At 35.5% G+C, this 21,542-nt stretch overlaps 2 protein-coding genes across 3 annotated transcripts in view; one reads left to right on the forward strand and one right to left on the reverse strand.

The window, feature by feature from the left end:
* Positions 1-21,542, reverse strand: part of LOC140754772 (uncharacterized) — a 237,183-nt gene that overhangs the window by 14,616 nt on the left and 201,025 nt on the right. The gene's annotated exons all lie outside the window — the stretch shown is intronic.
* LOC140754827 (uncharacterized) lies at positions 7,215-8,633 on the forward strand (the record flags this gene model as incomplete). The annotated part of the gene is given in 2 exon segments (XM_083059027.1): positions 7,215-7,749; positions 7,751-8,633. Coding segments are annotated over 2 exon segments (786 nt in total), but the record flags the coding sequence as incomplete, so codon positions are not given.

The following is a 21,542-nucleotide window of genomic DNA, read 5'->3' on the forward strand; positions in this document are numbered from 1 at the left end:
GTCAGATTAGTGTGAAAAAAGCAATTTTTTTAGGTTAAATTTCAGTAATCGTGAATTTCCTCAAAATAATCTAGGCTTTTTATTTTATTTTTATTATTTAATGTAATTCTACGTCGTATTAGCTTTCAAACACTAAAAAAAGCATGCCTCTAACTTAAGTATAATGTTTCCTACGAGCGCTTAAACAAAGGCAGTTTTTAAGGGTGTTGGTAATAAATAACATTTTTAATACAAATTAGTGTTTTTTTTTAATTATTAAAGATTTATTTTATTACTGTTTTATCACTTTAATATCGTCAAAAATAAGAAACTACCATGAATTTACCATTGAAACATATTTTTGATAGTTTTCTTTGTTTATATTTTGGACATCTAATTATGGGTCGGACTATACCAGTTTTATAAGGGCGCACGTGCGTCGCGTCATGAGTATCGTTTTTGAAACGTTCCTAGCAAACTTTATACATGAGTTAGAGGCGTGGTTTTTTTAGTGTTTGAAAGCTAATACGACGTAGAATTGCATTAAACAATAATAAAAAAATAAAATGCCTAGATTATTTTGAGGAAATTGATGATTACTGAAAATTTTACCTAAAAAAGTGCTTTTTTGCACTAATCTGACATTTTTTTCCTGGGAAGTTAGTTTTTTTTTTGTTTTTTTTTTTCATGGATCAGTACGGCCTATCATTGGCAATCATTGTTATTTTTGTTTGAACCTGATAACCCTCTTAGTTTTAAAGTTATAGCGATTTACTTACTTCAGGTGCACAATTCCCAAAAAAAAATTCAAAAGGTCGTAAAACCCAAAAAAAATTTTTTTTTATTTTTTTTATATTTTTTTTGTCGACAAAATGCGGTTTAATTTTACCTGTTTCAATATGTGCACTTTATGGAGATTCACCCTGTATATTTCTTATGTGTGTGTATGTCACTGAAATCCTCCTAAACGACTGGACTGATTTTGATGAAATTTGTTGTGTGTGTTCAAGGGGACTTGAGAATGGTTTAGATTCACAATTTAGTCCGTGGGAAAAGGTTTTTTTAATTAATTTTTAATTCGTAAGTAATTATAGAATCGGAAACTATGCATTTGATCAAGTGATGATGATTGGGAGTTGGTAAGACCAATTTTCGACAGATGGCACCACTGTCATTCCAATGCAGGTACAAATTTACAGTTTTATGTATACCATATTATTTCTTTAAAATGCGGGCGAAGCCGCGGACACCACTAGTAGAATTATATATTTTAGTTTTTGTTATCACAGCAGCCATAAGAGTAAATGAATTGTGAAAATTTGAACTGTCTACCTCTTACGTTTCAATAGATAAAGCGAAAAACGCTGTAATGTAGCAGTTTCTTATATGGGGATGCCCATTTATTTAGTGCAGGCTGGATAGGTTACTAATAGAGTCCCGTTTTTATCCTTTCGGTACGGAATCCAAAAAAGTAATAAAAAAATCTCTCTTAAAAATGTAGCTGAATAATAGCCCAACACTTCATATATTAAAATCTGTGAAGTGCCGACATACATACATAAATACATATATGTACATACACATGGTCCTTAGAGCAATCGGGTGGAAAGCTAATGGCGTTCGCGATCGTTATTGCCAATTACGATGTTTGTGTGCGTCGCTTGTTTGGCACCTCGAGTTATGTTTGCTGTTTCGAGTCTTGGCTTTATGTTCTATATGTTTATTTTTTGTGGAAGTAAAGCATGAAGTCCGTGGTAAGCTAATGTCGTCCAAAGATATCTATAATCAACCACAGATGAAATTAGTTTCTTACCTACAACAACTCGAATAATCATGTCTCCTCTATCCCTTCAAAACGAAACTCAATAGTGTTAAATCCTGCTGTTATTAGGCTGAAAGAAGTAATTCTACCATAAAGAATTCTACAACTGGCGACTTCCCGCTACTCGTCAAAAGATGTTATCACGTTTCTGAATCACGCTATCGAAGTTTTCATAACATCCTGTTTATATACAAGCTCCGAACTGAGACTGTTGGAGCACGGCCGCTCCCCGAGCATGATCACCTAGCCCAACGGGAGATCTTTCTTCTCCAAGCCTCTACTAAATACATACTTATGGTGATGTTCCAATTTAGCCCCAGAACCTACTTTTCTGCGTTCAATAGTAAAACATAATATTTTAGGATCGATGTTCGTAAACGGCAATGACCTCCACACTAGTCCACATTAAGCGAGAATGCATTATCTAATTCAATTTTATAACATAACATACTTTTCTACTCAGTTTACAGTGAAATCTAGACAAAGACCGTTCTCCAGACGGTTAACAAACGCCGGACAAACACAAGCACGGTAATTGCCAATAAAGACCCCATGTTGCGGTCGCCATTACCTCCACATAGCTACCGCATATGTTTGTGGTTGTGACCCATATGCTTTGTACTAATAGGGTGGTTTCTTTAGACTTATCAAAAATTGCTTTTGCCAGCGAATTTGTGCGCGTAAATCATAATAAATTTTAATACAAACTTTAAACCCTCATTTTAGTCCTTTAGGGTTGATTTTCTAAAAGCGATGAAATAGGTTTCAAAAAACTTATTTCAAAATTGGCAGATTTTAAACTAACTTATATACCTAATCCATGGAATACATAAAATGCTTCCATAACGTGTGCCTATAGACAAAAAGGTATCTATTGTCCAAAATTCACGTTTCCATCTTCAATAGTTTAGGTTTTGCAACTAGTCAGTTAGGATACGCGCTTTTAAATAAAACATAAATGAACTAACTTTGTCATGCAACATACCCTGTAGTACCCTGTTACCCTGTGTGTCCCTGTAGTACCGGGACCAGAATAGGGCTACGGTATCCCCTGCCTGTCGTAAGAGGTGACTAAAAGGGGCTTTCGGGGTTACGGGCGGCAAGAGTGGGAGCTCGAACCATCCAGCAAGCGACCCCGGGAAGGACAGCGGTTTGTGTGGTCGCATATCGCTGTAATCACTAGGGGATGTGAGAGGAGCGTAAATTGCTCCCCCCAGGGCAGAGCCCGATAGAAGGGCATCGCGTTAGGAGGACTTCGGTTGTGTTCCGTTGGAGATCCCGGAGTTCTCCACCAAACGCTGAGGACGGCGCCACTCCCATGGCGTCAGTTACCTTTTGAAGGTTTCCCCCTCGTCAACAAAAAGAAAAAAAAAGAATACGCGCTTTTAAATAAAACATAAATGAACTAACTTTGTCATGCAACATATCTTTTATTTATTTCTAGGTTAGTAAAAAAGGTTCCGGTCCTCCCGTGTAAAACTCTGAGACACATAGGATAGAAAAGCGTTCTATACAGAAGTAAAAGGTGGTGACAAAATTCAAACCAATCATCAAAAGTTAAAAAATAAGCGATATTATTTTTTACTTTTGCGACCACTAACATACGGAAGTGGTCACAATCACTGCCATCCTGTTGTATAACAAACCAAAATCCATAGTTGTACCTGAAATTGATGACTCACATCATCATTTCTTCTGAATTGAAACGACTCGTAAAAGTGGATTTTGTTATATCCTTTTAAATCAAAACACAGTCACTACTGTGAGTTGAATATAATATTGATAAAAGTTCGTTATTAAAAAATAAAAATACCATGTTTTTGATTGCAATATCATGGTAGGTCAGCGGAATGGGATCAATCCGATTGGATGGATTCATTCGGACAGCTTAGTGAAATTGCTGTCCATTCTGATTGAACATTATAAACACTTCAGATTAAAAAGTAATGGAAATTCTGCAAAAAAGAAGAGTTCTCTTCAACTATTACTGTACCACAGCTGGGCAAAGGCATCCTCTCGGAGTGAGAAGGTTTAGGCCATAATGCTGACCATGTGCAAATTGGCAGACTTCACACCTTTGAGAACGACGACTCGCGTCTATAAAATATTTTTATACAAGGCCGACATAACAGACATAACATTATTCTGTACATACAATAACAAAACATTTTTAGATCCTTACATGAGGTCAGCCTCAAATGCGCCGCAAGCCCAGAATACCAAGCTGGAACGCCTTGGAAAAGTATGTCTCCCTTATCACACCCTTCAAACCAGAACGCAGCAGCGTTTACCATTGACGGCGGTGGTACCGCCCGAATCAACCAACAGAGAGTTCTACCAGCTTCTTCACGACATTTCCATATGCTTATCCGATCTTAAAAACACCTGCAAGTCCTACACATTACACTCCAAATTATACAACTATACACGACGTGATCCCTAATATCGTGCCTAAGTGACCACAAGCTCATCTCGTTCGTATAAATTATTCACGCCCACTACAACAAATACACAACTACAAAGGCCGTATCAAGTAAGTACGGAACGTTCACGCTATTATGAACATAATAATCTACAACATAGGTGTCAAAATGCCGTGCTAATATCGTTAGTAATATTGCTTCAAAGTGACCACAAGCTCATCTTGTGTTGTTGTTGGAATTATGCACGCCTACATTCACAAACAGATGCTATCTTATATGCCGTTTTGGGCGTAATATCCTGAACATAAGTGTCATATTCCCTTGACGTTTTAATTGCAATCGGTTTGATATAAGATCGGTTTTGCTAGGAGCTAAATACGTATGAAAAGAACGTGTTAGAACCCTTTGGGGTTCGACTTGGGAAGCACTACTGTCACACCTATTTCTTATAACAGTAGCGTAAAGCGCTGCTGTGTTCCGCTTTTAATTCTTTGATAAGGCAAACATACATATTCAAGGCATTCAAACTTAGTCCTCAGGGTAGCAAAGCATCTGTGGGCAACCGCAGGCAGGAATGTTAACTTATGCAGCAGTTGCTACTCACTATCAGATGAAATACATGCTCGCTTACCTTCCTATTCACCTAACTTCTTTTGAGATATTTATTGAGCGTTTAAAAAATCTAAAATCACCTGCAAAATCATTGTCAACTCGTACATATACTCGTAGATGTATTCGACCATACCATCATGTATCGCATATACCTCCATGGTTCGGTTTTCAAAGAACTACAACGTCTCATAGCAACCGAAAATCCTTTTCCACTTCAAGGAGAGTATCACTGTGTATCCACCTTTATGTTTTGATGACCTCAACATTTTTCGGATAAAGCCCCACATCACGATTTGGGGCTAATTCTGCTCCATTTTCCCAGATGTGCACCCGAAAATCTATTACATTCTATCTGACGTACCATCTCGAAGGTCGAAAATTGCTTGGATTGTGTCGACTTTAGGAACTATTCGGATCGACTACTAGTAAAGATAGGTTACAGTTAAATCTGAGAATTTTACACATAAAATAAATTTGAAGTTCCTAAAAACAAGTATTTTTGTTCTTAGAACAAGTCTTCTTAGAAAACCTTTTCGTTCGATAGCCACAGCATGGAGGTACACAAAAATTAATTATTCCGCGATCGTCCACCGTATGGAATTTACTCGAAAAAGGGACATTCGCATCATTTGACTCGACTCATGGGAATGGGAATAGTAGTAACAGTCTAGTGGTTAGTAACTGAGTTTCTCAACCTATCTGTGGTTTGAATCCCAGACAGATTGTGACAAATTCCTGTTATCAAGAGCGTGCGACGTCCACCAATTCGTACTTGGTTAGCGCGGTAGACTAAGGTCTAAAACTTCATTCTGAGATAAGACTCGTGCCCAGCAGTGGGACAACAATGGGTTGACGTCGTCGTCAAATGTGATACGCTTCTCCGCCACAAGTGAAACATCAGCAAATCAAGATTGGGATTCCCTAAGTGGGATGGCTGTTTGGTCGATATTTGCTGAGGAAACGACAAGTGCACAGATCGTTTCGTCCCCTTTCTTCCGTAATGGACGGAATGAGGTAACCAAATTACCTACATGCTTGCTCGAGAAGAATTCGATTTCCGTAACTATTTAGATAAGGTTCGACTTATTGAGATCGATAAATTGAATGGACAGGATGCTTACCTAACGTACGTATGAGATGGTATTGTAAGAATTTGTTTTATTACAAGTTTTGTTTTCCTTTCTTTACTTAAATGAACAATTAAGCAAAGGTTTCCGTCGTTCATCATACAAAAGATGTTAAATAGAAAATGGGAGTAAGCGACAATTTGGTTGTGGTCACAAACTGTCGTATTTTTAATGCAAGGGACCTCTTTCTCCTTTAAGAGATAGCTCCGAAAAGGGCCCAAACAAATCAGGCAAAGGGAGCAACGGTGCATTTTGAGACACCTAGGCTTCTCTTTGTGCGTAGTGAGGCAACTCAGAAGGTTTTAATGAATATAAATCTCGCATAATCCCATCTTTTTTCCAGAAAATCTGTTATCTTTAGAACACTATCCGTTACCAAAAAAGGATCGTTATTTTAGGTGTCAATTGAAATCAATATTATATTAACAACGATTAACCCAGTAGTTAAATAATATTCTGAAGTTCGTTAAAGTCTATAATCACTGTTGTGCCTTACTTTGAAAGAACCTTCCTTAACTCCAGTATAATCATTAGGTAAATTATATCGAACGAAGACTATAAAAGGACCAATAACGATAAAACCAAAATTGCCAACAATCCTTAATTCAATTGGGACCCCGTCATTTTCCTTCGAACCCCATAAAGCCTCTAAGTCTCCGGCTTTACAATAACTGGCTCTTGAGAAGTTATAAATGATACCCCGAAAAATTTGATGAAGTGAAGATGAATTTACTTTATGTCATCAATTTAACAGTTTATTACATTTAGGTGAGAAAGATACACGTATTAAAATTGAATTTTATTTCGTCGCGGACCTAATGTATATTAGGAAAATCACCATCAATCCATTTTTTAACTACAGTCATGCATAATCTACTGTGAAAATGAAACTTAGGTTAGTCCATCATACTGACCTAATACAGATGGGTAAACTTCATACATCGATACCAGAAGTATCAATTAACGTAAGGGACATTTTGGCGAAAATGAGTTATATATATCATTGGATTCAGAATTTTGAGCTCTATTGTATGGTATTATTGAAAAAATTCTATCGTCAAAAGAAAATCCCTTACAGTAAAAAAATTTGGCCTGCGTAAAACGATTTATGACAAAAAAATGATGTAACAGACGATTACATTTTTGTTTTCTCTAAAAATATAGTAAGTCATAGTATTAAGTAATTTACACCCTTACCTTAAACCGCAAATCTGTCGATTTAAGTAACATGTCCCTTACATTAATGAATGATTAGAGTTTTTTAAGAATTATTCTCTTACATTATTATCTAACAAAACTATCTTTATTTTAACAAACAATCAAACGATAACAATTTATCTAACAAAACAATCTAAAAATCTAAAAGTTATACAAATTAATTACCTTCTAGCGGGGCATACATACATGCCAGTTGACAGCATGCATGCTGTTATTGAGAGGGAAGTAAGAAAACTAATTGTTTGGGCACCTTCGCAATGGCCAAGTTTTATAGAGAGTGCTAGGAAACGGCCTCAACCATATAAAGTGAGTGTCTTAGAGCATACAGATTTCATCAACTTCCAGAATCTGGCGGAATCTGTATTCACTCAAGCTACTCTTAAAAATAAAGACCTGCGTATAAAAAACATAAGAGTGTGCACATTTAAAAAGAATGCGAAAATTGAAGTTAAATATACAATGTTAGAGACTGGTGATACTTATGACATAGAAGTCTCCAAAGAATTACCTCCAAAGAATTTTAACGCAAGAGGAAAGGGTAAAGGGATTGGGAAAAGAAGTGCTGTTAGAATCTGCAGCTGAAAGTACTAGTAATGACATAAGTCAAAGAAACACAGACAATTTGCCATCTCTTTATAATGAGAGGCTCCCAATTTCCATTCCAAAATACAATGACCTCAAAAAATTGTGCGACACCGGTATAATACCAAGAAGATTTCATTGTGAATATTTGAACCTTCCGAATAAATTGCCAGTTAAAGATACCCTCAATGAAACCGACGACGATGAAGATGTGATGACAGCTGATGATGATAACTAGATAAAATACCAAATAGAAAAAGTTATTCCAACCGAAATGGTCGGAATAACTTTTTCTATTAGGGAATTAAGCTATTTTAATTTCACCATTAAAATAGTTTAATTTACCAATAGTTATCATCATAATCTGTCTGCTCATACCTAATTATTTATTCTTGTAATACTAGGTATATATTTCTTATATTAATATTTATATCATTTATATTATGTATTTTATTCATTCATTTTTCAGACAATTCATATTTTTCATCTGTCTTTCGTTTCCAATACGTTCATTAAATTACTAAATAAATAAGAATTCTGAGAAAACTATTATTTTTATCCATTTGTTGATTATAATTATAAAGCTAATTAAACGTAATTATTAAAAGTACAGACTGTTAATTAAAAGAGATAATGGTGTCAAAAGATAGCCATACACGTTGGGGTAGACCTGACGAGTTAACCTCTCAGGTCTACCGTAGCGTGTATAGCCTACTTTATTTTTACATTGATTACTAGGTGTGTAAGAACTTATACTTATACTTATTAGAACTGTTACTTTTAGAAAAGTTTTATAGACTGATTAGTGTGTCAAATATAATTATAACGCAGACATAAAAGTCGGAAATAAAAAATTGTATTAACAATAAATCGTTTTTTTTTTGTATCCCTAAATTTCATTTAAATCTGTGATAACTAAGCTGAAACTAACATTAACCATGCAAATAACCTATTTCCATTGTGTTAAAATACCTTAATTATAGTAGATAATCTATGGTTACATCAAATTGCTACACTGTAAAAGTCCTTTACAACAGAATTACGTATAATTTTCTATTGCTCTTGTTGCTTACACTATGCTAGTCGGTTTACACATAAAATATTAGTAACGTAAGGTACAACTAAACATATTTTTTTAATGTAAGGGACATGCTATATTTTAAACCGCTGGGTATTCCTAAATCTTTCGTTTATAGCATGAAAGAAGATGATTTTCTAAGAAACTTTGATCTAGACACAATTAAAATTGAAGTAGACAGTAAAAAGTTATGGACACATAAACAAAAATAAAAACGTTTTTTGCCTCTCCTGAAAAACCGTGTTTTGTCCCTTACATTAATTGATACTTCTGGTATCGACATCTTTCATAACTATGGATTACTTATCGTCATGATCAATTTCAAATATGTATGTATTTGCAGCCAAGAAATATAATAATTTTAGTGGCAGAACCTAACATCCTGCCTGAAAATACCGTCAGGCTTGGTATATCATCAAACATTTCAATATAAGTGCACTCTTAAAATAAGCTTATCATTTTAATATTGAAGTAAATCACATCATTGAGGTATTAAGTTAAAATTGGCGTCAAACTCATTGACTGTAACCCGCTACTTTGCCTAATCTGACCCGAGCAATGAGATTCGCCCATACGTCATAATAACCCCGCTGCTGCCCAATGAATTACCGCTCATGCAAATTTAAACCCAACCCCTTGGTAATAAAGATCAGTGATCCGGGGTCGAGTTGGAATTATGACGTTAGATTAGAGGGGACGAAGTTTGAACGTTTGGTCCCGTTAATTAAGTGTGATAGCGAAAGCCTTCGATTCGGTACTTAATGCAGATAGATCTGGAACGGTCCGTTAGTATTTTAGGGTTGATTTGATTTCGTATGGTCTTAAATAGGACTTCGTTTCATACATTCCATCATACATTTGAAGGTGCTAGAATCCTCCAGCGGCTCCACCGTCACACCTATTTCTGTCTACAAACAGAAATGTTCAGTGCTGCTATGTTCTGGATCGTGGGTAAGGGAGACTTACTTAGCTGAGGCATTCCAACTTAGTCAGGGAAAGTACCGTGTCAGTAGCTTAATCTTATCTGAGGTTGGTTACAGAAGTCCATGGGTGGCAGGTTACATACCATCATTTACTGTATTTAGGAATATTTAATATTCCTGTCCCTTGAAAGGTGTGACCTAAAACACATCAGCTCTTAATACTACTGGAATAAATCAGAAGGAGTGACGGTGTTGCCATCGAAGTGGAACCACTATGGCGCCTCCGATGACAAACCACGAAATGTGCTCCTGACCTGATATGCGGTATTTACATGATCTCCTGGAGTGAAACATCTGAATCGCAATATTAATCATCTCCAACTAATATTTGTTCGTCACCAGTTAAGGAAACAAGCGATATATTACGGTTACACACCACGAGCTGCGGTTATGTCTCAAGATAATGATGTTTGAACAAGTTATTAGTTGTCGCAATTAGTCGCGTTTGAACTAGATTAATCCCTCGCTTAACGGCTGGGACGTGTGACTAATGTTATATAAGTTTGTTTAACTGGGAGCCCTTGTTCAAATTGGAATTGTTTATTGGTTATCTTAAATCAATTGTGTAATTGATTTTGTGTGATTTGGCGTCAAAACCTTTTTCTATAAGTTCTTCGGCGTGAAGCAGGTCTTGCGTTTTGATTGACGCGTGTGGTTCTGGCTGACTTACATATGAGGTGATCTTAGTGCCTTGGTGTTGAAATGCATGACCTTCTTTATTCTATGGAGATGGTTATAGATACCCATGAGTGGCAGTAGTAGCTTACCATTAGATGCTATATATAATCTGCATGCTCGTTTGCTATTTGAATCTTATAAAATAGTATGTTACAAACATGTATGCCTATCTTGCATATACATATATCGCGTAAGCCAAGTTTCAAACTCAGGTTTCTGTATTCCTATACATACATAGTTTTCCCTTCTTTCATACTTCAGTTTGATTGCTACTCTAGTTACACTACTTTTTTAAACTATTTTGACTTTCTCGAATCGCTGGCTGTTCATTAATCCTACGAAAATTTCTACTATGCTGTTGTTCTCGACCATTAGATTCAGATACAGAACGTTTGCGTTTTGCCAACTAAATTGTCCTATTACTCATGTGCACAAAATAAGACATTATGTTTATTAAGATAGATACCTTGTTTTCTAAGTACCCGGCTCATAGAACCCGTCAGTATAAATCAAAACTTTCAGTGTCCTTCAGTCTTTCGTACTGAGGGCTATATTTCAAAGGCCTCGAATGATAATAAATCATAGACATTAAATAAACAGTTTGCCCTTCAGATAAATGTTTATCGCGCTTATATTACGAGCGGAGAAAGTTTGATCAAAGAAAAGCAAATCTTTCTTTATGAAAGTTAGGGAAGTAACTTACCTAAGACTCAAAATCTGGTAAAAGAACATTTTTCATTGTAACTCGAATAAGTAGCGAGTTACTGAAGATAAAGGGAGTGATTTACTTGTGAATACAAGTACTAGTAATAACAATAGCACATAATAAACTTTTTATCCCATTGCTCCATAATGTTTTTAGAGGGTATATGTCATTCTCATAGATAATTATAGATATATCACCGCCTTGTAATAGAAGGAAGCCATTAAATGGCTTAAACGGCTGACAAATGTGTCAGTCATAATTGCTATCATGGTGTAATTTACGCGGAACAAACACAAAATCAAAGAAAAAGTGCGGAGAAATATTGTTTCATTCGTAAATTACTACTACATTTTTTTAATATTTTTCAAACACGAAAATAGATGACAGTGACAATTTCAATTGTCAAAACTGATTACATTTTCTTGTTAGGAGTGAGTAATCTTTACCAATCTATGGTCATTCCGTAGCACGCCTTGCAACCAAAACAGTGTGAAGGATTGCAACATGTTAGGTGTCGCTGGATTCTTCTAAATTGTGGAAGTATTCGCAAATTTTTAAGTAGTGTTTAAGAATTTATGTAATTAAAATATAAAAACGGGCACGCAATCCTCCTGATGGTAAGTGATACCAAATGAGAATGCTGGAAACTGATCAAAGATCGAAGTTTCTGCTGGACACGGGTCGCCTCTCACAATGAGAAGAATTAGACCATAGTCCATCGCGCTGGCCAAGTGAGCATTTACACATACATAGTAGACTTTACATAATTTGGATTATTTTCGCTAACTATAAATTGGGTATAAATACCGGGATATGGGATATGCGGATTAGTTATAAATACTTGAACCAGGCAAGTCTAATACAACCATTGGGTCACTAACATTAGAAGTTAATAAAAGCGTTGTAACTACTGAGTATAAAAACGGGTTTCCTCAAATAGATTTTCTGATAAGTCTAGTCCTCTCGAGCACTCATTGAATGTTTATTGTCTTTTAAGCTTCTACTTTCCTTGTAGAGTTTATTAAATTCGACTTCAGCTTGTGAGAGAACAGCATTTTGAACAATTTTTTGTAATTAGAATATTTAATGTATTAATTATTGATTATTTTATTTGATTTATTATTTATTATACTAAACTTATTTAATAATTAGTCTGTTAGTAGTCGAAACCACACTTATTTTAACATATTTTGCTTTTTCTTGATGTTTAAAAATTAAACAAGACATAAAATTTACAAACGTACCTACGGGTATTACATTCATGAATTTTATGTCGCCGTCCCATTATACTTCGTGTACGTGGCTTTCAAAAAACAAGAAATTTGTATTTAACTTCTCATACCATATCTTATTCCAAACAAAAGGTAGATTTTATTAAAATGCAATACAGATGCTGCTGTTTTATTAACATTAAAACATTTGTGGTCGCAAAAACAATACTTCAATGCAATATTTAATAACATTCTTTTACTACTACTTTATATCCTGTGGGTTTCCTGTGTCCATGATAATTTCAATTAAATCAAATTCTGTCGTTTAGTTACGAAAGTGAAATATTCGAAATTATAAATGGTATGGATCCATTATTATGTTTACAAAGCAAATTTCCCTTGTTCCTGATCAGTTTCCGATATCCGCACTCCAGGCTATGTTTATTGTCTTTTTTCGGTCTTCGGAACTCAAAGGAGAGATTAAATTCCATTCCCGCTCGTTAAAGAAAGGCATTCCAGCTTTTATATTGATTAAATAGTTACAACGGTTTTCGTAAGATCTTCGGTTACAGAATTATACAGATTACTAAGAATTTCAATGAAGTGAATTATTGCTTTAATTCTTTAATAAGCATCATTTTATATTTTATGTTTAATGTTAATAAGTGATTTTAAAATATAACTTCATGTCAATCGTTCTTAAGGACGTGTTACGTGAAGGTGCTATAATATTATTATGCTTTGATTTAACAGGCTTTCACCGAATCAAATCAAGACGCTATCATAATTATGATGGTGTACAAAACGTATCTATGTCAAAATTTTATTAAAATTTCAAAGACTCCAATATTAGTAATGATTTTATATTGTAGAACAAAATTTTAAAACTTTATACTTTTAAAATTATTTCCTTAATTGGTGTATTCAATAAACATCACCACTATAAAATTAAAATTAACACGTAAGCAAAACTAGTAACACAATTATAGAACATTTTTCTTCCACATATATAAATAAACACCGTTGGGCAATATAAAGTGAACAAAGGCTTTCTTTGTACGTGATTAATATTTCATGTATTTCTGCGAATAAATCAAGTATTACATTCCTATACACGCATTTGTAATCTTCATTGTACTCTTTTGTTAGTGGATATTTCAATATAGAACGCTTCTGATTGATTTACAGGCGATCCTTTGGATAGAAATGAAATTTGGCAAATACATTGCTTTCGTGATGTAGGCTTTAACAATATCGGTATTGAGAAGGCATGATCACTCTTTTTTGATGTAAATTCTCCCGAATATTCCTGGTTTTTCATTTATTTATTCTGTATTACTATATTATGGTTTAATATATAGCAAAATGTGCTTTGTATAGTTACAGGGTTATACAAGTATTCGTTTGTAAAGAATTCTTTCGGAGTATATAATTTAAGATATAATTTAACTTTTAGCGTCGATGTATGTATTCGTTCTTCTTCAATTAGATTCTAATATTAGAATCACAGGTTCCAAAGATTGTTCGATGTAGTGTGTATATATTGGAAATTAATTATTTCTTGCGTTTACACTGAATGAAACCATATTGAGGTGACCTGCGTGCCGAGAGTGCAGAGGTGTGTGAAATCTATTAAATCACACTTGACTGCTGTAGTGGATTATGGGTCCTTATTCCGATAGGAGATCCGTATCGTACCCAGAGACAGTGGGTTCGTACGTAGCCTAACCGTAGTATGTCATGTGCGAATCGATATCACCAATACATTGCATATAGACTAGACTTCGTAACGTTCAACAAAGTTACAACCAAAGTTACACGTTTATTTTGGGAACAAACTGCGGTAATATTTTTACATTTACAAAATCTTGCACCGGCGGAATCACTGACCTATATTCCCTCTTAACTCACTTGCAACCGCATGAAAAGGAATTTGATCTTATTATAGCCGCCAGAAGCCTTAATTTCAAACGTACTTAACATTCACTTATGACTTTAACAAAATTACTATTTTGATCCGAATATATTTTCAAAAATGAACGTTAGTGTGTGAGACGTAAGATTCTGTTTCAGCGTGGATGCAAAGAGGTGTGAATAGGAGGGTGAGATTTTAAGAGGGAGTGGAGTGTTTATTAAATAATGGTCGAGGGTTGTAGAGGGTAAAATCTTTAAACTTGGAACCGTTCCAGATGTAATCAAAACTAATTGATACGAGTGGCAAACGTGTTTGTGACAAGACTTGGCAATCATTACTGTGCGATCGTTGCGTACTAATGTTCTGTGCACTGGAATGTGAATACTGTTGAAGTTATGGCAAATATAGCAGTTAATGTTTATTGAGATGATTTTTAGCTTTTTCGTATGCTTAAAATGGTGGTAAATGGTCACTGATCTTTAGTCAACTCAACGTAAAACAGGGGTTCTGCCTGAGGCCAATCTATAACGAGGAATGTTGTATCACCTAAGAACTGAGATTCATATTTAAGTCAGCTGCCATCAACACAATCCACCGAAATGTAAGAACTGCTTCAAGGCAGAAATAGGTATGGCAGTCAATCTCCCCTATCAAACCAAACACGTACTATCACCTTTCAATAAATGTCTCCCAGATTTGATGAAAGTATCTATAGCCCCGCCTTGGGTAGATCGTAACTAATCTACATAGTTAAACAACGTCGAAGGCGATCGGTAGTTTGATGGGTGACGGCTACTAGCTAAACATGTGCGTTTCGATGCTTCAGAGGGATAAGCTGCTAGTCTAGGTCTAGTTCTTAGTATTAGATGCTTGTTAATTATTTTACCTTGACTAAACCTACTGGCAGGTTTTCAGATTCTGATACTAGTTTGCCAGTCATACCTTACTTCACCAAACTCCGATAAAATAATGGATTGGATGGCCAGGCTCATTTCAGTAACAGTGAAGTGATCAACTGCCGCAAATAGGTGTGGCGGTATTTGCGGCACCACCGCCACACCTATTTGAAGGTGGTAGAACCCTTTGTGGTTCGACTCCGGCGGCACCACTGCCACACCTATTTCTATCTAATAACAGCATTGGTGTGGTAATGGAGACAAACTTTTCCGAGGCGTTCCAGCTTAGTCCTCAGGGTTAGCGGCGCATCTGTGGCTGACCTCTGGTAGGAATATCTAATCCTATCTGAGGTTGATTACAGATGTCCATGGGCGGCAGTAGCCACTTACCATCAGGTGGACTGCATGTTCGTCTGCTACTCTGATATTATAAAAAAAAACTTTATGTAAGTTGGGATATCTCAGTTAAAAGTTAAAATTTCTCATCAGACTAATATTTCAATGTACTTATATGTATTGGCAGTAGCGTTTTTGAGAGAATCCAAAAAGAGCCTTAATGTAACCAATCAAAAGCAGTAAAAGTATTAAGCATCGACAATTAAAATGACGATAACGATAAAACGCGTGCAAGACAAAGTTCTTAAACAGCGGGTGCAAAGTTCGCGGCTCTGAATTATAAGAGCGTAGCAGCGAGTCGTTCCGTTGCTATAAAAACTTGGGTCAACTTTGTTATGGAACTCGTATACCGCTACTGCTTCTTTGGGATGAACTGATTGATTTTGGTATTTACTTGTTCTTTCACATCGTAGAAAGTTTGTTGTTTTGTAGTCCGAGCTGTTGTAAGGAATACTGAAGGTGGCCTGGATACATAATTATGCGGGCACAATGCAAAAGTAGTTGAAGACGTATGAAAGAAATGTCACGTGTTCAACGTAATGAAACATTGATTTGTTCTCATTCATATTAACTTATCACTTGCTTAAACGATGAAGGAAATTGTGAGGAAAAGCTACAGAGGTTTTAAATAAACAAAAAGTCAAAGGTGGGTAAAGTTTACTGCCAGTGTGGTATTCTATGGCTTACACCCCTCTCACTATGAAAGAAGTTCCAGCGGTGGAGCAGTAATTAGCAACTGCGGTTATAATTTCCTATTCGACCAAATCAAATGACACCATCATACAAAACCTGCCATACTAAAATTAGATCAAAATACTACCTGATGCTTATATGAAAATAAGCATCAAGTAGTACTAGAGGTACTAGTAGAAATTGCTACACGAAGATAACCTTAAAGCTGAAATTGTTAGGATCTCAAGCGTAATCTTTAGAGACACGTAAACTGAGACAAAGGAACATCCACAGAGACATACTTGTTACCCAACTATAAACATACGGTGGAAATAGCCACAAGAGAAGCGAAACCAACTTGATAAATAATAAAGCGGCAGCACTACGCCACGGTCTAAACTAGACTGCATACGGCCCTCTGAGGAAACTAAGTCTTAAACCACACATCTGATATTGCTGGGATATCTAATTCAACATTTAAAGATGTTTTCACACCTGAGACCTAATTAAAATTACATTGGAAGAAAAAGTATCTTATTGTTGAAAAAGAACTTCCAAGACATTATGGAAGTTGAGACTGCTGCTTATGGACATTGGACTTACGAGTAATATAAAAAATCCCAGACAAAATTCAATTCCTAAGGTCAGCCAAAGATACGTTGCTCTTTGAACACAGTTCATTGTATAAAAAATATATTCGAGTACATAAAATATGTGTATATTTGTTATCACACTTTTTCAGTCAAAACGTAGTGGTCCTTGACACAAGGCACAAATAGGTACCACGTCGTCAACCACCTCTTTGCCGTCACATTTGTTCAATTTTATAAACTTGAAAATAGAATTGTCATCTTATCGTTGCCCTGTCAGTTACGTCTTGTGTAAGTGCTATGAGACCTTTCTCTCCGCAAAGGTTCGAATATAGCTGGAAAATTGTATCTATGTGTACTAAACGCAAGATATGTTGCATAAAATATAGGATTCTCAAAAGTGTAGGTAAACGTTGTAAACTTCGGATTAGATGTTAAATGGTAGATAAAAAATGTTAGGCCCTTGAGACAAATAAAAACTATTTTGTGTTCTGGTCTCTCGTATCGGTCTTTTGTATATACAGAACAAAGGAATATAAATGTTAGTGGAAATAACTTGAATACGTTTATACGTGCAGTATTATTCTTGTAGTAAATTTTAACTATATTTGATTTTAATGTGTAATATGAACATGGTTGCCGTTTTATAAGGTCATCATATTATATATTGTATTTTAAAGAAGAACATAAATCACCAATCAATTCATTCAGTTCGGGTTAATTTTGGTATACGATCATAACTTTTGACGGATATATTAAAAAAAATACCATGTTATGCCCCTTTCAATGTTAAATATACCAAAAATCTGCATAAAAATGCCGGTACAAAATCACGAGCGAAGTATAAAAGAAGTTTTTTTTATATGGCACAAGTAAAGCGAATTTTCCTACTTGAACTGACTTCAGTTCGAGTAATCAATTTCTTTGGCAAATGTAACAATCCTGTGTAAACTTCGCTACTCTACCCTAAGAAGGAACTTAAAGACGACAAAGAAGCGAAAAACTAACGAAACACTACATAAAATATACGCTTCTTAGGAAAGTTTCGATGGCTTTTGTGAAATAACTCCAGCGCCATCCCTTGGAACTAGGGTTGCCACATTGAATAGTGATGATAGGAATTTACGAATAATTTTAGCAGCTTCACATAGTAACTTGCATTTGTGTAGTATAAGATCTCCGATTTATGAAGTATAAGATAGTGCTATCTCCGTGTATCCCAATTTGTCCACAGAGTCGTCAAATTAGGGCCGCGTATTTATATTTACGTAATTAGTTTGGACTACGTAAATATTTGAGGTTCACCATACTGCAGTTAAATAAATAATCGAATAATACACCCATGGATAAATAAAATAAATAAATAACATTTCAAAATTTTATACGTTAGCCATATTTTAGGACGATATATTCAGTAAATGGAATCCCAAAATCTGGGCAATCAGTCAAGTGTCAAGCAACTAGCAACATTAGCTAGAACGGAAATGGGCGGGCAGAGGACGGTCGCTACTTCACGGAATGTCAAGGACAGGAAATGGATTTAGATGTCCAATACTTAAGTACTATAGTAATTATAGAACACTTGAAAGGTACAAGAGCGTGATAGAGTCCATTGTAGTTCTACTCCGGCGGCGCCACCGCCACATCCGACACACGTCTATTGACAGCTTTCTTAAGCGCTAATGTATTCTGGTTTGAAGGTAGTGGTAAGAAAGACATATTTTTCCAAAGTGTTACCACTTAGTCTTTTGTGATCGACCTCAGGTGGGAATTTAATTTTATCTGGCGGTGAATATAGATTTCACTTACCGTCCTTATTTATAGTCCTAAGAATTAATTTCAAACCAGTTCAAAGTTAGGCTCAAGCAAAGTTAACGCTGTTATTAGGCAAATAACAGACTAGACTACGCCGGAATGCCTCGAAACAGTATATCTCCCTTACCACACTCCTAAAACCAGAATAAAGCAGCGCTTAACACTACTGTTAATAGGCAGAAATAGTGTCGCACCATAGAGGATTCTACCACCTTTAATAATCTTCCATAACTGGTTTCATTCTAATGAGTTAATTTTATTTGACCCGGCTTTGTTCACTTTGTAGTTAACCTAAGTAGTTATTACGTAACATAAGACGGGGACTGTATGAAAGTTAATTAGAGTTAAGAAGTCTTAGTGTTGCTGACAAAGGCTTCTGAGACTTATCCTACAGCTGAAGCTGTACTTAGTAAGGTATCGTGTGGTAAGTAGATTAATAAGTCTATATCTATCCCTACATCCAACTAAGTCGTAGTCATTGTAATTCTGATTATAACATTGTGTATTACCTGTTTAGTGAAGATTATGAATAAAGAAAAGTCTGAGATTCATTTTATTCATAATAAAATGCAAAAACACACACGAATATATAGCGCGTAGAAAATGATTAAAAAAAACAAGTTTAAAATAGTTTACATATATTTATCGTATGAAAATAAAAAATAAATCTTTTAAGTTGTCACTAGATGGCGTTATTTTCGCGAGTATGTAAATATGGCACAGTCATTAACGACATTAAAAAACGCTTTCGCAGCTAACTTCAATTGCGAAAATACTCCTTGATATTTTTAACGCGCCAAAAGAAGTCCTAACTAAAAAAAATATGTATGAAAGTCAGACAATTTAAAAAAAAAATACTACCAGGAAACGAGCTTTTATAAAACTTTTTTTTTGTTTACGAAGGGGAAACCTTGAAAAGGTACCCGGTAGCGTGGGAGCGACGCAGGGTTATGTGGGATTCTTACCGCACTAAAACCCGCCCGTGGCCGTTCTAGGCGCTTCGTAGAGGGCTCCGGGATTTCCAAAGGAACGCAACCGGAGTCCTTTTAGCGCGTTTCCCCGTCGGGCTCCACCCAGGTTAGCTTGACTCTCGTCACACCGTCTGGTGCGTACGACGGTATGCGACCACACATACCGCCTTCCTTTCCGGGGCCGCTGGCTGGACGGGTCGGGAGCTCGAACCGCACTCTTTGCCCCCTCTTTGCACTCTTGCCCCGGAAGCCCCCTTTTAGTCGCCTCTTACGACAGGCAGAGGATACCTTAGCCCTATTCTGGTCCCGGGACTACAAGACTGTTATAATATTATCAGTCTATTATAAAGTTTTAATCGAAAAATACTCGTAATATTTCCTCACGTCTGGTTGTTAAAATTATTTCACAGTAAATAGCCACTACAAATTGCTCCAAACAGAACTGTAACAGTCCCCGGAGATATTAAATTATCAAGCGCTGGAGCAGAAGACTTCGTTCGCGAACAACTAGTTTCAATTTTGAACGCCTCTCGAGACTTCGTGATTGCCAAACTAAGTTCTTTAATGTTGAATAAAGTTTCATGTTGTTCTAGAGTTTTGAAAAGAGGTTTTGTAACTTTGGGGAGGCGGACATACTGAAGTAACTGGTCATCAGCGGCAGGCACTCTAGACAAGGTAGATTTTTTCCTAGTATCTATTTTAGTCACGTTTATTTTTACTAGTTGTCAACTCATTCAAATCCAAATTCTTATTTATCCAAAATTCATTCATATAGAACTCTTTTGGAATCTCAACAAACTACCATTGCTGTCTTACTGCTGGGCAAAGGTCTCCTTGCATAGTGAAAGGGGTATAGATATTTGTGGACAGCGTCGTCCAAGTGCAAATTTGTTGCATTAGCACAAAGGGTATTGTAACAGCTATATTATTAGCTAACTGAAGACTTCAAACTAAAATATTATTTACCGCGATGCGAACGGACGAGTCATGGTGGCATTTTTACTAAAAATCGCCTACGACGTACTTACTCTTTGCCTAATTTTGAAAAGTGCTCAACATAGTCACCACTCTCAGTTGTCTTTTATCACCGTAGTTGACGAAACCGTTATCTTTTTACCACACTTTTATTAGCTTGACCTGTATGTATGTATGTATGTATGTATGTATGTATGTATGTATGTATGTATGGTTGTAACGGAATCTTCGCACTCGATTTTTACCAACTTTGAACGGTTCGATTAATTTAAAATTTTGATCACTTATCAAGAACCGATGACAATATACGATTTTAATAATTTTGTCCCGTTATCCTCATCAGGATCGTGAGGATTAATAATTTTCCTTACGTGATTTTAGCGTGGTTTTTAGTTTTTAAACTATAATTTATTCCTCAGTCTAACTTCTTAGTCATTTTGAGATACATAGAATTTTAAGCATTTTCTACTGACTACTTGTATGTATTTTTGTATGTATTGTACTATTTTAAGTGTATAAATATCTTAAATCATTCCCTATTCAACTAAAAATGTCGCTTACGTACTTTTTTTTGCTTATTATCTCGATGTTTTCTTTATTTCATTTCATTTTATGTCGCTTTTATTTTTATGATATTCTTCTTTTTGATATTTATCAATGAATCACTTTTTATGCTTCGCTTCGTGTCCATTACTTTGCCCGATTTCTGCTCAGATCCTTTTATGAATCGTAAAATTAGTATATTTTGGTATTTAAATTTATTCATCTTTCCATATAAGAGACTTTCCTGTTGTAGTTAAATTCCTTTTTGTATTGTGTTTTACAGATTTAATGCTAGCTACATTTTAATAGATTTGGTTATTAATTATTCAAGTTTAGTTATAACCCTCTCT

Source organism: Epargyreus clarus, unplaced genomic scaffold (assembly GCF_041222505.1).
Source record: "Epargyreus clarus isolate Ecla_fem2 unplaced genomic scaffold, WU_Ecla_fem_2.2 ptg000031l, whole genome shotgun sequence".
Classification (NCBI taxonomy): domain Eukaryota; kingdom Metazoa; phylum Arthropoda; class Insecta; order Lepidoptera; family Hesperiidae; genus Epargyreus; species Epargyreus clarus.